The 13963-nt window shown below is 46.5% G+C and overlaps 1 protein-coding gene across 3 annotated transcripts in view; it reads left to right on the top strand.

Annotated features, from left to right (window-relative positions):
• The first annotated feature begins 6675 nt into the window (after positions 1 to 6675).
• Positions 6676 to 13963, top strand: part of B4GALT5 (beta-1,4-galactosyltransferase 5) — a 99555-nt gene continuing 92267 nt past the window's right edge. For all 3 annotated transcript variants that reach the window (XM_077951982.1, XM_028828502.2, XM_001103384.5), the window contains exon 1: positions 6676 to 6975. In XM_077951982.1, coding sequence (XP_077808108.1) covers positions 6861 to 6975 — 115 coding nt within the window. In that variant the 5' untranslated portion in view covers positions 6676 to 6860. The remainder of the gene's footprint in view (positions 6976 to 13963) is intronic.

The following is a 13963-nucleotide window of genomic DNA, read 5'->3' as shown; positions in this document are numbered from 1 at the left end:
GACTTCAAATGATCCGCCTGCCTCAGCCTCCCAAAGTGCTGGGATTACAGACATGAGCCATCATGTCTGGCCATTTTCATCTTTTTACTGGTTATGGATGATTCACAGTCCCACCTAGATTCACAGGAAGGGGAATTACAGCAAGTTCTAGAAAAGCATGAGGACAGGAAATATTGTTGAGGACATCTTTGGAAAATACATTCTGCCACACACATACATTGCAGTCATGTTTGTGCCAGTCCACCATCCCTTATCCAATGCCCTTGGAGCTAAACGTGTTTTGAATTTTAGAAATTCTCAGAATTTTGAAAGATAGTACGATGCATTCATGAAATCTCCTATCATACCCCTTGAGAGGACTGGTTCATCCTGTAAGCAAAAATCTAAACTTGGTGTGGTGGCCCATGCCTGTAGTCCCAGCTACTCAGGAGGCTGAGGCAGGAGGATCGATTGAGCCCAGGAGGTTGATGCTGCAGTGAGCTGTGATCGCACCACTGCACCCCAGCCTGGGCGACAGAGGGAGACCCTGACTAAAAAAAAAAAAAAAATCTAAATATTTCCTCAGTGGAACATATGAATATTCACATTAAGTGGCATAATGATTATAAATAGCTTTCTGTCTATTCAGGTCAGGTTTTGCCACTAAAGAAGTTCAAATCAGGTCAGATCTTGCAGCTAAATAAATTATAAAAAGCCTTCCATTTTTAGGTTTCCTACAATTTGAATTGTGGCTAAGGATTTATGGACCAGTATGAGGAAAAAATTGGAACAAACTTAAATAGACATCATTAGGAAAAAGGATTTTAAAAGGTGAGGCCAAGTTATATGATGAAATATTACACAGCAGTGAAAATGAATAAACTTGAGCTACATGTATCATTATGGAAATATAAAAATAATGTCAGGAGAAAGCAAGTTGCAGAAGAGTATATTTATGATAAGTAAGGATAGGCCAGGTTTTCTGTATTAAAAATAGCCCCTGGCCTGGTGCGGTGGCTTATGCCTGTAATCCCAGCACTTTGGGTGGCCGAGGCGGGCGGATCACTCGAGGTCAGGAGTTGGAGACCAGCATGGTCAAGATGGTGAAACCCTGTCTCTACTAAAAATACAATAATTAGCTGAGCATGGTGGTACACGCCTGTAGTCCCAGCTACTTGGGAGTCTGAGGCAGGAAAATCACTTGAACCCAGGAGGCAGAGGTTGCGATGAGCCGAGATCATGCCACTGTACTCCAGCCTGGGCAACAGAGCAAGATTTGTCTAAAAAAAAAAAAAAAAAACCCTATATCTCAGAGGCTTTATTTATTGCTCATGCTACATGTCATTATTGGCCAAATGGAGTTGGGAGCATCTCCTCCTCATTCTACAACTCAGTTGGTGGGCAGCTGCTCTGAAGAACATTGATGGTTATTTGATAGAAGGAAAAGTAGGGGGAAGGATACCCTGGCTCTTTTTTATTTTTATTTTTTTTCTCAGGATGGAGTTTTGCTCTTTGTTGTCCATGCTGGAGTGCGGTGGCACGATCTCGGCTCACTGCAACCTCTGCCTCCCAGATTCAAGCAATTCTCTGTCTCAGCCTCCTGAGTAGCTGGAATTACAGGTGCCCGCCACCATGCCTGGCTAATTTTTGTATTTTTAGTAGACATGGGGTTTCACCATGTTGGCCAGGCTGGTCTCGAACTCTTGACTTCAGGTGATCTGCCCATCTTGGCCTTCCAAAGTGCTGGGGTTACAGGCTTGAGCCACTACGCCCTGCCGTATTGTTTTCTTTATGTGTTTGATTTCAGCCAGCCTGCAATTGGGTGCTGACAGGCACAAGAGGCCCCACTTATGCTCTCCTGAGATTTCACCAAGGACCTCCCTTTCTTTAGGCCACTCCCCTGTGCTAAAACATTCAAGGGCTCTGTATGGCTCACAGGAAAAAGTTAAGAACAGTTAAGTGCTCCCATGGATTGAGCACTTCCTACATATCAGGCACTTTATAGAGATACTATTTGTAATCTGTGCACAATCCTAGGGGAAGGAACTGTCTGATCTCCATTTTACAGATGCTGAAATGGAGTCTCCGAGAGGCGAAGTGACTTGCCAAGATGACAGAGTGAGGGCAGGGAGGAAGGAAGACTGGTGGCTAGATCTGTCTGATTTCAGGGCCCATGTTGAGCCACAGGATCAGGCCTCACTCCTCCAGCCTCACCCCTCACCTCTTTCTTTTCCTTGGCAGGACTAACTGCTCCAACCAGGCAGGCCTCTTCTCACTGCCCCTTGAGCAAACCTGTCTCAATGTCCCTTCAAAGACCATCTAGAATCTCACAGGACACCTTTCCCTACTGCCAGCCATGCTGAGTCCTGCCCTTATGACAGTGTCCCCCAGTTAGTCACTTTCCTGTCGGTCATATGTCACTAGGCTGCAAGAATGTCTTAGTCATCTTTGCATCTGCCATGCCCAGCACACACTCATTGCACACCTGTCATCCTTCAACAATTATTCAGCGCCCACTGGCTGCTGAGCCCTGCGCTAGGTGCAAGGATACAGCAGAGAGTGAAACCAGATCTCTGCTCTTGTGAAGTTTATGTTCTGATCTGGGAGATGAAAATGAACAAGTAAATCCGTACATGTATAGTAGAATGGCAGGGGGATAAAAAGTGCTATGGAGAAAAATCAGGCTGAGGAAGGATATGGATAGAGAGTGCTGGGATGGGGAGAGGAAAGCTACTTTAGAGGAAAGGTCTTTTTGAGAAGGTAACATTTGGCCGGGCGCGGTGGCTCAAGCCTGTAATCCCAGCACTTTGGGAGGCCGAGACGGGCGGATCACGAGTTCAGGAGATCGAGACCATCCTGGCTAACACGGTGAAACCCCGTCTCTACTAAAATACAAAAAAAAAAAAATGCGTAAACCCGGGAGGCGGAGCTTGCAGTGAGCTGAGATCCGGCCACTGCACTCCAGCCTGGGCAACAGAGCTAGACTCCGTCTCAAAAAAAAAAAAAAAAAAAAAAAAAAGAGAAGGTAACATTTGAGCAGAGATTAGAATACAGTGAGTTTGTCTGAGGAACTGAATAGTTAAATGAATACATAATGAATGCATGCTTTAGTGAGTTGGAAACCTAACTTGGAGATGAAAAAGGGGTGTGGAGGAAGGAGTTTGAGGTAGGGATGCCTAGATCACCTAACATCTTTCTTTTTCTTCCATCTAAAAACATAAACGGCTGGACTTGGTGGCTCACGCCTGTAATCCCAGCACTTTGGGAGGTCAAGACAGGCGGATCACCTGAGGTTGGGAGTTTGAGACCAGCCTGACCAACATGGTGAAACCCTGTCTCTACTAAAAATGCAAAATTAGCTGGGCGTGGTGGTGCTCGCCTGTAATCCCAGCTACTTGGGAGGCTGAGGCAGGAGAATCGCTTGAACCTGGGAGGTGAAGGTTGCTGTGAGTGAAGATTGTGCCATTACACTCCAGCCTGGGCAACAAGAGCGAAACTCTATCTGAAAAACAAAAACAACAAACAAAAAAACCCATAACCAGTTTGTTTATTTATTTATTTTTGAGATGGAGTCTTACTCTGTTGCCCAGGCTGGAGTGCAGTGGTGTGATCTCAGCTCATTGCAACCTCCACCTCCAGGGTTCAAGCAATTCTTGTGCCTAATTTTTGTGCAAAAGTTTTGTATTTTGCTTTTTTTTTTTTTGAGATGGAGTCTCACTCTGTTGTCCAGGCTGGACAACAGGCTGGTGTGCAATGGCACAATCTCGGCTCACTGCAACCTCTGCCTCTCCCTCCCAGGTTCAAGCAATCCTCCTGCCGCAGCCTCCCGAGTAGCTGGGAATAGAGGCACATACCACCACGCCCAGCTAATTTTTGTATTTTTTAGTAGAGATGGGGTTTCATGATGTTGGCCAGGCTGGTCTCAAACTCCTGACCTCAAGTGATCTGCCTGCCTCAGCCTCTCAAAGTGGTGGGATTACAGGTGTGAGCCACTCACTGTACCTGGCCTAAAACATAACCAATTTATTTTGATGCCTTATTATTTTAGATAGGTCAGAAGTAGAGATTGATCATTGGTACACAGTTTAGATGTAGGAAGGTTTCTCTTTCTCTGTCCAGAATAGACTAGGTATTACAGAATGTTATGGTATAATTGTTAATTCTCTTAATATTACTGTGGTTCTGAAGGATAATGTAATTTTCCTTAGGATTTGCTACTGAAGTATTAAGGCATGAAATATCAGTAAGGCAGCAACTTACTCTGTTTACTGTTTTTTGAGTCAGGGTGTCGCTCTGTCTCCCAGGCTGGAGTGTAGTGGCACTATCTTGGCTCACTGCAACCTCCACCTCCTGGATTTAAGAGATCCTCCCACCTCAGCCTCTCAAGTAGCTGGGACTATAGGCACACGCCATCACGCCCAGCTAATTATTTTGTATTTTTTGTGGAAATGGGGTTTTGCCGTGTTGGCCAGACTGGTCTCAAACTCCTGAGCTCAAGCAATCCGTCTGCCTTTGCCTCCCAAAGTGCTGGGATTACAGGCATAATTGCCCGGTCTACCTTTAATATTTAGCAAAAAATAAAAATTTTCGACATATGAATATAGATACATACATGTGGAAAAATGATAAGAATGATCAAATCCAGGTGGGGAGTGTGTGGATGATGCTTCCACTATTCTTTCAACTTTTCTATATGTTTGAAAATGTTTCATAGATATGAGGGTTGGGAGGGGCCATTGTGTGGGCCAACAAAGTATTTGTAAGTCAGATGATTCTGGCTAGTCTGGGATTTCTGGTCCAGGGCCTTACCTGCACTATTTCATCTAATCCACATCACATCCCTGTGGGGTGGGCAGCACTGGGTCTGGTTCACAGGTGATGAATAGAGAAGCTCAGAGACGTAAGTGACTTTCCAGAGTCACACAGCCAGGAGAGGCCAAGCCGAGATTTGAACTCACATCTGTCTCAGTCAAAATTCTCTGCTTTCCTTTTTTGTTGTTTAAGCCTCTTCTCTTCCACCATACCATTCCCCAGGGGTATTGAATTAGGTGACAGCTAAGCGCATTTACTATGTGCACTTTGCGTGTATCACTTAAATTCTCACAACAACCTGATGAGGTTGCTAATAACCTCCTCCATTTTACCGAGGCACAGAGAGTTTAACTTGTGTTAACTCTAACACAAGTCACACAGCTAACAATGGAAAAGCCGGGAGTCAGAGAACCTGGGCAGTGTGGCTCTAGACGCCCCACTCAAAGGATCAAAGAAACACTGTAAAAAGTAGAAATCACTTTAGGAATATAAATCAGGATTATTTTTGATTCTCACAGAATCTCTGCAAAGTCCTCTCCCCTCCCTACTGCTTCCAGCATTCCAAGATAGTACTCTAGTTTCAGATATGTCTACACCGGGGACACTGGCCTCTCCAGTCCAGCTCCTTGAAGCTACTGCTTCTTGCCATAAATTTCTAGGACTGTTCATTGCCTTCTGAGGTCCTTTGAGCTGATGCTGATCTGAAAGCATTTTTTTGGATATGGTCCCACACCCAGGTGATGGGGATAGGATACCGATTTGTCTGCAGGATAAGAATTAGAGGCCACACAGACTGCTGAGACAGTTACAACCTAGAGGTCAAGGGCCTGACATGGGAGACAGGCTAGTTTTGATTTGAGCCCTTGATGCAAGGCTTGGGTGAATTGCCTTTCCATCCAGAAACCTCAGTTTCCTCACTTGTACAATAGCAATAATAACAACACACATCTCAAGACTAGTGGGGGAATTTCATTGCATTAGTAAAGTCCATGTTTCTCAGCAGAAGTCTAGAGACATCGACAATTGTTATCACTATGCTATTTCTGATACAGTAGGATGTGGACCCCAACTAGAGCTCCAAGTTCATCCCTACTTCCCCCACTACTTCACTGAATTTTATTCATGTTGGCCTTGGATTCAACTCGGGGGCAGATCAGCCCTTTTCCTACCTCAGGGCCTTTGCACCTGCTGTTCCCCCTGGTATGACTGCTTTTTCCCCAGGTTATTCTAAAAAGCTGGCGCTTTCTCACCCTTTTATGTCTCAGCTCATGTCACTACTCAGTGAGGCCTTTCTTGACCACTCCAGCCTGCCTGCAATACATCCTCCTGTTTTATCGTATTCATATGTGTTACCAGTACCTGATATTACTAGTTGATTTGTTTCTTTTACCTCTCACATAATTTAAGTTTCAAGAAGACAGATTTTTATCGTTTTTTCCTCTGTAGCATGCCCAGCGCCAACAACTGTATCTGGCATTCAATAAGTAAATGGTGAATTGAATAAATGAATGAATGAATGAGGGTGTATACCAGGCCGAATCCCCAAGCCTTTCAATCCCCACTCATCTGCTGCAGTGGGCAACGAAACGAGTCAGACTTTGTAGATGGTCCCTTGGCCCCCGAGATGGGGGCGAGCGAGCGCGGAGCACTTGGGAGACGTTCCCCGTAAGCCTGGGCGGTGGCCGCACTGGGAGAGGGGCTGTCGCCATTTGGCGATATTCCATGCAGGCTGCCGTGGGGGCCGGGCGAGGGTCGGCAGCGAGCGCAAGCGCGCGGGTCTTTTGCGACGGTGCCCGGCGGCGCTGGCCCCGCCTCCCGCGCGTGCGCCCCGCCCCGCCCCCGCCGCTGCGCCCGCTCAGGGCCGCTCTGGCCCCCACCCGCTTCATGTGGCCCGGCCCGCGGCGGCCGGCGGCTGGGAGCGGCGAGGCGGCGGCGGCGAGTGGCGGCCCGCGAGGCCCGGGAGGCGGTGGCCGAGGCCCAGGCGGTGGCGGCGGCGGCCCAGGAGGCGGCGGACGGGGAGCGGCGGGAGCAGGCCCAGCCCGGCTCTCGAGCGGCCGCCCGGCTGCAGCATGCGCGCCCGCCGGGGGCTGCTGCGGCTGCCGCGCCGCTCGCTGCTCGCCGCGCTCTTCTTCTTTTCTCTCTCGTCCTCGCTGCTCTACTTCGTCTATGTGGCGCCCGGCATAGGTAGGAAGGGGGTTTGGGACCCCGTCGGCTGCCGCTCTGGCCTTGAGGGACCCGGGGAATCCCCGCCCCTCCTGGGGGCCCCGGCCAGGAGGCGGCCTCCAGCCTGGTCCTCCGGACTCCGGAGTCCTGGCCTGGCTCTCGGGGACCCCAGGACATTCCTGCCCTCCGCACCCCAGCAGGCTCCCGGGACTCCTCTCCCGCGCCAGCCTCCGGCCCACCCCGCCCCTCATAACGCCGCCCTCGCGAACCGGACGGTGCCTTCACGCCCGCCCCTTGCTCCGGGACCCCCTTCCCGCTCTTGCCTCGCTGGAACTCCCACGTCCTGCTCCGCTGCTCGAGAACTCCCGCTTCCCTTTCCCGTCCCCGGGGTCTCCTGGAACCCCCATTCCCGGCATTCCCCGCACCCCAAGCCCCCGCGGCGCGCCCGCTCCTTGCCAAGCCCATGTGCCCGGGTCTCAGGCCGCCCCACCTTCTGGCTCCCATCCGTCCTCCCCCACTCCCCGTGACTCCATCGTTTCCTGCTCCCGTGAGCCCCCTCCCTCCCCTTTTTTCCACCACTTCCCCCATTACATCCACCTCCAGGTCCTCCGTAACTCACGTTCACTTCTTCAGTGGCCTGATCTCTCTGCCTGTCCGGTGGCACCCCCCTTCTCCTTACAGAGGTCCACCCCCATTCAGTCTCCTGCTAACCCCCTGAGCGTCCCATGCCTCTTCCCCGTCTCCTCCTGCGCCCACCTCGCGTATCCACAAGGGCACATCCTTGTAAACTTTGCCCCCAGCCCCTCAGCCTTTCAGCCACAGCTGCTTTCTCAACTGAAGACCTGGGGAAGGGGTGCTGTCTGTGTTCTCCTTTCTTCCACTTCTGCCCTCTCCTAGCCTTGCGGGTAGATAGTGGTTCTTCAGTATTGCATAGTGCCTGCTCTGGGGACAAAGGGAAAGTTTAAATTGGCCCTAGAGAAGGGGATATGGCTGGGGCCTTTGGGAAATGGTACCAGGTGAGAAGGGGGAGCATGGAGGAAAGATGTAATGGGTACTCCTTCTTTTCAAAGTCTTATCCTTTAAAGGAAAGGCAGTCTCTGGAGAAACTGACCCTGCCACCCCTCCCCCGCCCGCCCCAAGCATAGTCTTTTATAAGACCACAGGGCACCATTTAGGACAGGAAGAGATCAGAAGGAAAGACAGCATGATGGTTAAGAGTGGAGGACACAGAGGTCAGACTTGCATTCCAATCTCTGCCCTGTATGACCTTGGGCAGGTTACTAAGCCTTAGCTTTTCTCCTCTGTAAAATGGGAATATGCAGCCCAGTCTCATACGGTGTTAAGGATGGAAGTAGATACATGTTCTTTAAAAGCACTCACCACTGTACCTGATGCTTGAAGAGTTTTAAAAATAAGTAAATGCAGCTATTACATGTAACTTCCAGGAAGAAGGGAGTTAGGTGGAAGGCTTAAGGAATGTGTTTGCCTGACTTGGCATCACTATGAGGAAACCTCAGTTTATGGTGAAAAATGATCAGAAGATGCTGTTGGGGCAGGGGCAGGAAGAGTAAATTCTGCTAGAAACATGTTGGATTATATGGATTTTAGGAAAGGGTTGATGGTTTAGTTTAGGGAAATGCCTTTTAGGATTGTAGCAATAACTAGTGCTATTCTCTGTTGACCTGTCAACACAGAACTAGCTGAATAGAGAAATTTCCACATAGAGCAGGAGATCGTCTCCTGATTATTTTTTAAAGCATATTTTACTTGTGGTTAATGTTGATGTTTTGAACTATCAACTAGATCTGGAAAGATAGAACAGGCAGCATCAGATTGCCCTGTTTACAAAGTGTCATAGGGAAAAGTGTCCCTCTAGGAAGGTATAATATGTGGCCTGATGGATTTGATGAGTAGATTGTAAAAGGGTTGCGATTCTGGCAGAACAGGAGCAGATAACTCATTAGTGGAATTAACTGAGAAAAGAGTTCATTAGCATGTTGGCTATTAGACTTTAATAAAAATGGGTGTGAAAAGATGGGATTTGGACCTAGAGGCAGTCTTAGAGCCGTAAGCCTTTTTTTCTCCTTTTGTGAAAGTGACAGGTACTTCTGGTCTGAGTCCATAAATCAACTATATCTAAATGGAATACTGTATCTACTGGGATGGTAATCACCCTTTTGATAGAAAGATTAGAAGCCAGATTCTCCAACAGAAATGGAACTTATCAGTTTAATTAAGATTCCTCAACAGTAGATTTTTAGGTCAGTGGAACCCCTGTGTAAAGCGATGAGCTACTGCCGTGCCTAGAATCCTGTATCACTGATAGCTGAAAAAGAGGCAGAACAGTTACATTTTCACTAGTGCTGTATCTCTTTGAATGTAAGCCTTCTGAAGGGGAATTCTACTTAGGATGGAAATTTTGTTCGTGGGAAAGGGGAACAGTAAAAAAAAGGATGTGGAGTAGTTACATTTAGCTGTTTGCCCTTCCTACTAATGATTTTTTTTTTTTGGATACAGTGTCTCGCTCTGTTGCCCAGGCTGGAGTGCAGTGATGCTCATAGCTAGCTGCAGCCTTGATCTCCTGGGCACAAGTGATCCTCCTGCCTCAGCCTCCTGAGTAGGTGGGACTACAGGTACATGCCACCCTGCCTGGCTAACTTTTAAAACAGTTTTTTCTGTAGAGACAGGATCTCACTATGATGTACAAGCTCTGTTGAAATTAAATTTTTCGAATGTCTAGCTTTGGACAGTGGGGTGGCACATTTTTTCAAGGTTAAGGCAATCTGGGGAAATAAAAGGTTGGTTTGTGTTCCTTGGGATATGAAGACCTTATTTAAACAGTTATTAAAATGCGCTTAGAAAATAATATTAGGTTGGCTGGGCGCAGTGGCTCACGCCTGTAATCCCAGCACTTTGGGAGGCTGAGGTGGGTGGATCATGAGGTCAGGAGTTCAAGACCAGCCTGTCCAAGATGGTGAAACTCCGTCACTACTAAAAATACAAAAATTAGCTGGGTGTGGTGGCAGGTGCCTGTAATCCCAGCTACTCAGGAGGCTGAGGCAGGAGAATCGCTTGAACCCAGGTGGCAGAGGTTGCTATAAGCTGAGATTGCACCACTGCATTCCTGTCTGGGCAATAGAGTGAGACTCTGTCTCAAAAAATAAAAATAAAAATAACATTAGGTTGAGCCATATGAAATTTCTGTTTTTTGCAGGACAAAAAGAGTTGCCTATCAGCAGTTTCATGTAGTTCACTTTACTAAATTTCCCAATGACAATTCTGCTTTCTGGCACAGTGGAAAGTGTTGGACTTGTATTTCCTTCTAAGTTTAACTTTTTCCAGTGCTTGCTTTTGATTTGCTTTGTATACCCTGTGGCTACGTTGTGCTCAAGGGCTAGAGATATCTTCACTCCAAGAATATATTACAATTATATTCAGAAATAGTAGACTTGAATTTGAAATAAGAAAAATCATGTAGCTATAAATGTTTTGAATTGTCCATATATACTGCAACCCAGCCAAAATTTTAGCCTAACCATTAACTTAGTATTTTTGAGATCTCATGCCACTTAATATGGGTGACCCGTATTCTAAGAGCAAAGGAAACTTTTCTTGGACTTGAGAGTCATCTGTGAAATGGGGTACCATCTCACCTAGAAAACTGGATATGAGGAAAATTACTAAACAAGACTATTTTTTTTTTTTTTTTTTTTTGAGACGGAGTCTGGCTCTGTCGCCCGGGCTAGAGTGCAGTGGCCGGATCTCAGCTCACTGCAAGCTCCGCCCCCCAGGTTTACGCCATTCTCCTGCCTCAGCCTCCCGAGTAGCTAGGACTACAGGCGCCCGCCGCCTCGCCCGGCTAGTTTTTTGTATTTTTTAGTAGAGACGGGGTTTCACCGTGTTCGCCAGGATGGTCTCGATCTCCTGACCTCGTGATCCGCCCGTCTCGGCCTCCCAAAGTGCTGGGATTACAGGCTTGAGCCACCGCGCCTGGCCTAAACAAGACTATTAATAGTGTGTTTGCAAAAAATATAAAGTGCCCTCAGCCATAATAATCCCATTTGATCCATTTAATGTTTTAAAAGTATGGCTTCGTTGGGATTTTTTTTTTTTCTTTTAAGATGGAGTTTCGCTCTTTTGCCCAGGCTGGAGTGAAGTGGCGTGATTTCGGCTCACTGCAATCTCTGCCCTCCAGGTTCAGGCGATTCTCCTGCTTCAGCCTCCCGAGTAGCTGGGATTATAGGCGCTTGCCACCACCGGCCAATATTTGTATTTTTAGTAGAGATGGGGTTTTACCATGTTGGCCAGGCTTGTCTCAAACTCCTGACCTCAGGTGATTCACCCACCCCAGTCTCCTAAAGTGCAAGGATTACGGGCGTGAGCCACCGTGCCTGGCCGGGAGTTGTGTTTGTATTGTTAATTTTGGAAGTAGTGTTTTGTCGGCAATTTAAAAGAAGGTTGGGACGGAAAGTGAGAGAGTGAAAGAGAGAAAGTGGTAGATTTGATAAAGAGCAAGGTAATAATGTTGCAGAAAAATGTGACGTCCCTTCTCTTCAGCCTTCTACCCCGTAGCCTTTATGATTCTCATTTATTTAATCACTTGTTTTATTTGCAATGTTGAAATATCCCTGTTGCCTTCAGAGTTCTGCAGAAAACTTTTGAACTTATTTATGACTCGCTAACTTAAAAAAAATCTGAGAGCTCAGAGTACTTCCATACTCCAGTCCGATCAGGTCTTTCAAAAGATAACAGAAGCGAGCTATTTATAAATATACATATGAAGTGCTGATTTAAAATCTTAATAAGTTTATGGTACCATCATATGGCAAGGTTGTGTAGAGATTACTGACCTTAGCAAATTGTTAAAACAGTTACCAGTTTCAAGAGAGGTGCCTCTGCATGGTTAGGGGTAATTGTTTATGCATTGATGACTTTCTTTTTTTTTAGATGGAGTCTCGCTCTGTTGTCCAGGCTAGAGTGCAGTGGCGCAATCTCAGCTCACTGCAACCTCTACCTCCTGGGTTCAAGCAATTCTCCTACCTCAGCCTCCTGAGTTGCTGGGATTATAGGTGCCCGCCACCACACCTAGCTAATTTTTGTATTTTTAGTAGAGACGGGGTTTCACCATGTTGGTCAGGCTGGACTCGAACTCCTGACCTCGTAATCCGCCCGCCTCGGCCTCCCATAGTGCTCCAATTACAGACGTGAGCCACCGTGCCTGGCCGATGACATTTTATTAATTGAAATTCTGTTCTACATTTAAACTAATTTTTCTCTTTCCTTGATTACTGAAGAAAGAAGATGGGGAATGATTTTGACATTTTTGGCCTACTTAGTTCCAAGAGAAGTTTGATTTGTGGCTGGCTTTTGGAAGGCAGGAGCCAGTAATTCTAACCTTACCTCTTTCGACCAAATGACCGTGAGCAAGTCACTTGATTTCAATGACCTGATACTTTCAAAAAAACCCAAAGCCATTTGAAAAGCTAGAACTGCATCTTAGTCAATCTTTTAGTGAATTTTTAAAAAATCATACCTCAATAAAGCTAGTAAGATGCTTTTATATATAAAAAGTTGATAATTCATTTACATTCTATATAAACATTGGTCCTAAGATTTTAATTTATTTTTATTTTTATTTTTTAATTTTTTGAGACAAAGTCTCGCTCTGTCACCCAGACTGGAGTGCAGTGGCGTGATCTTGGCTAACTGCAACCTCCGCCTCCTGCTTCAAGCGATCCTCCTGCCTCAGCCTCCCAAGTAGATGGGATTATAGGCACCCACCACCATGCCCAGCTAATTTTTTTTGTATTTTTAGTAGAGACGGGGTTTTGCCATGTTGACCAGGCAGACTGGTCTCGAACTCCTGACCTCAGATGATATGCCCACCTCGGCCTCCCAAAGTGCTGGGATTACAATTGTGAGCCACCACGCCCAGCCATTCCTAAGATTTTAGACCAAAAAAAAAGGGCTGGACAAGGTGGCTCATGCTTGTAATCCCAGCACTCTGGGAAGCCAACATGGGTAGATTCCTTGTGTCCCGGACTTTAAGATGATCCTAGGCAACATAGTGAAATCCCGTCTCTACTAAAAATACAAAAAATTAGTTGGATGTGGTACATGCCTGTAATCCCGGCTACTCGGGAGGCTGAGGTGGGAAGATCACCCGAGCCTGGGAGGCCGAGGCTGCGATGAGCCATGATTGCACCACTGCATTCAGTCTGGGTACCCAGAGTGAGAACCTGTCTCCAAACAAACAAAAAGGATTTTAGAGAAGATACATGTTTTATATAATCAAATACAACTTTTCCTAATAACCACAGGAAAATTTCAGATTTCCCCCAGTCAAGTATAGTCTGAAAATAACCTTTATTTTTCCTGACATGAAAAAGCCCTCTGAATCCTTCAGCACACTCAGTTTCTGAGATTTTTAGAACAAAATACATATGGGGAAATGTGGGTTACTTCATTTTAGAAAATTGAAGAGCCTTATCCTGTTAAGGACACCTTTTTTCCCCTCCTAAGCCACATGCACTCTTGTGCACATATTAGAGTATAGTGTTGTCCATTCTTCTTAGGAGAAAGCCATATTTGGAGAACAGCTTGATGTTATAGAATTAAACAGCACCACTTTTGACCAGGACTTTGGTGATGTTTTATGTTCTCTTTGTGGAGTTTTTGCTATATTGGAAGCCAGGTCTTGGGTTTGGAGTTGAAATTTTCTTTAGTAGTAGAAATATGTTGGTTTTGGATAGTCTCAGCCATTCAAACAGTATTAATTACTGTTCCAGGATACCTAGAGCCGGCAGATAATTCTGTTCCAGCATCGACTCCCCCCACCCCAGCTGAATAGGCCGGTGGGAACCCTGCATAATCACCAGGAGAGAGGGGCTCTGTGTTGCCATGCCTCTTTAGAGCTCTCTGAGAGAGTAGAAATTCCAAAGCAGCAGAAGGCCGGAATACAGCTGACTTCTTGCTTCCCTAAATTTTGCTGCTTTTTAGATCTTGGAAG

This window comes from Macaca mulatta, chromosome 10 (assembly GCF_049350105.2).
Source record: "Macaca mulatta isolate MMU2019108-1 chromosome 10, T2T-MMU8v2.0, whole genome shotgun sequence".
NCBI classification, from domain to species: domain Eukaryota; kingdom Metazoa; phylum Chordata; class Mammalia; order Primates; family Cercopithecidae; genus Macaca; species Macaca mulatta.
Note: the sequence above shows the minus strand (reverse complement) of the source record. Positions and strands in the feature narration are given on the sequence as shown.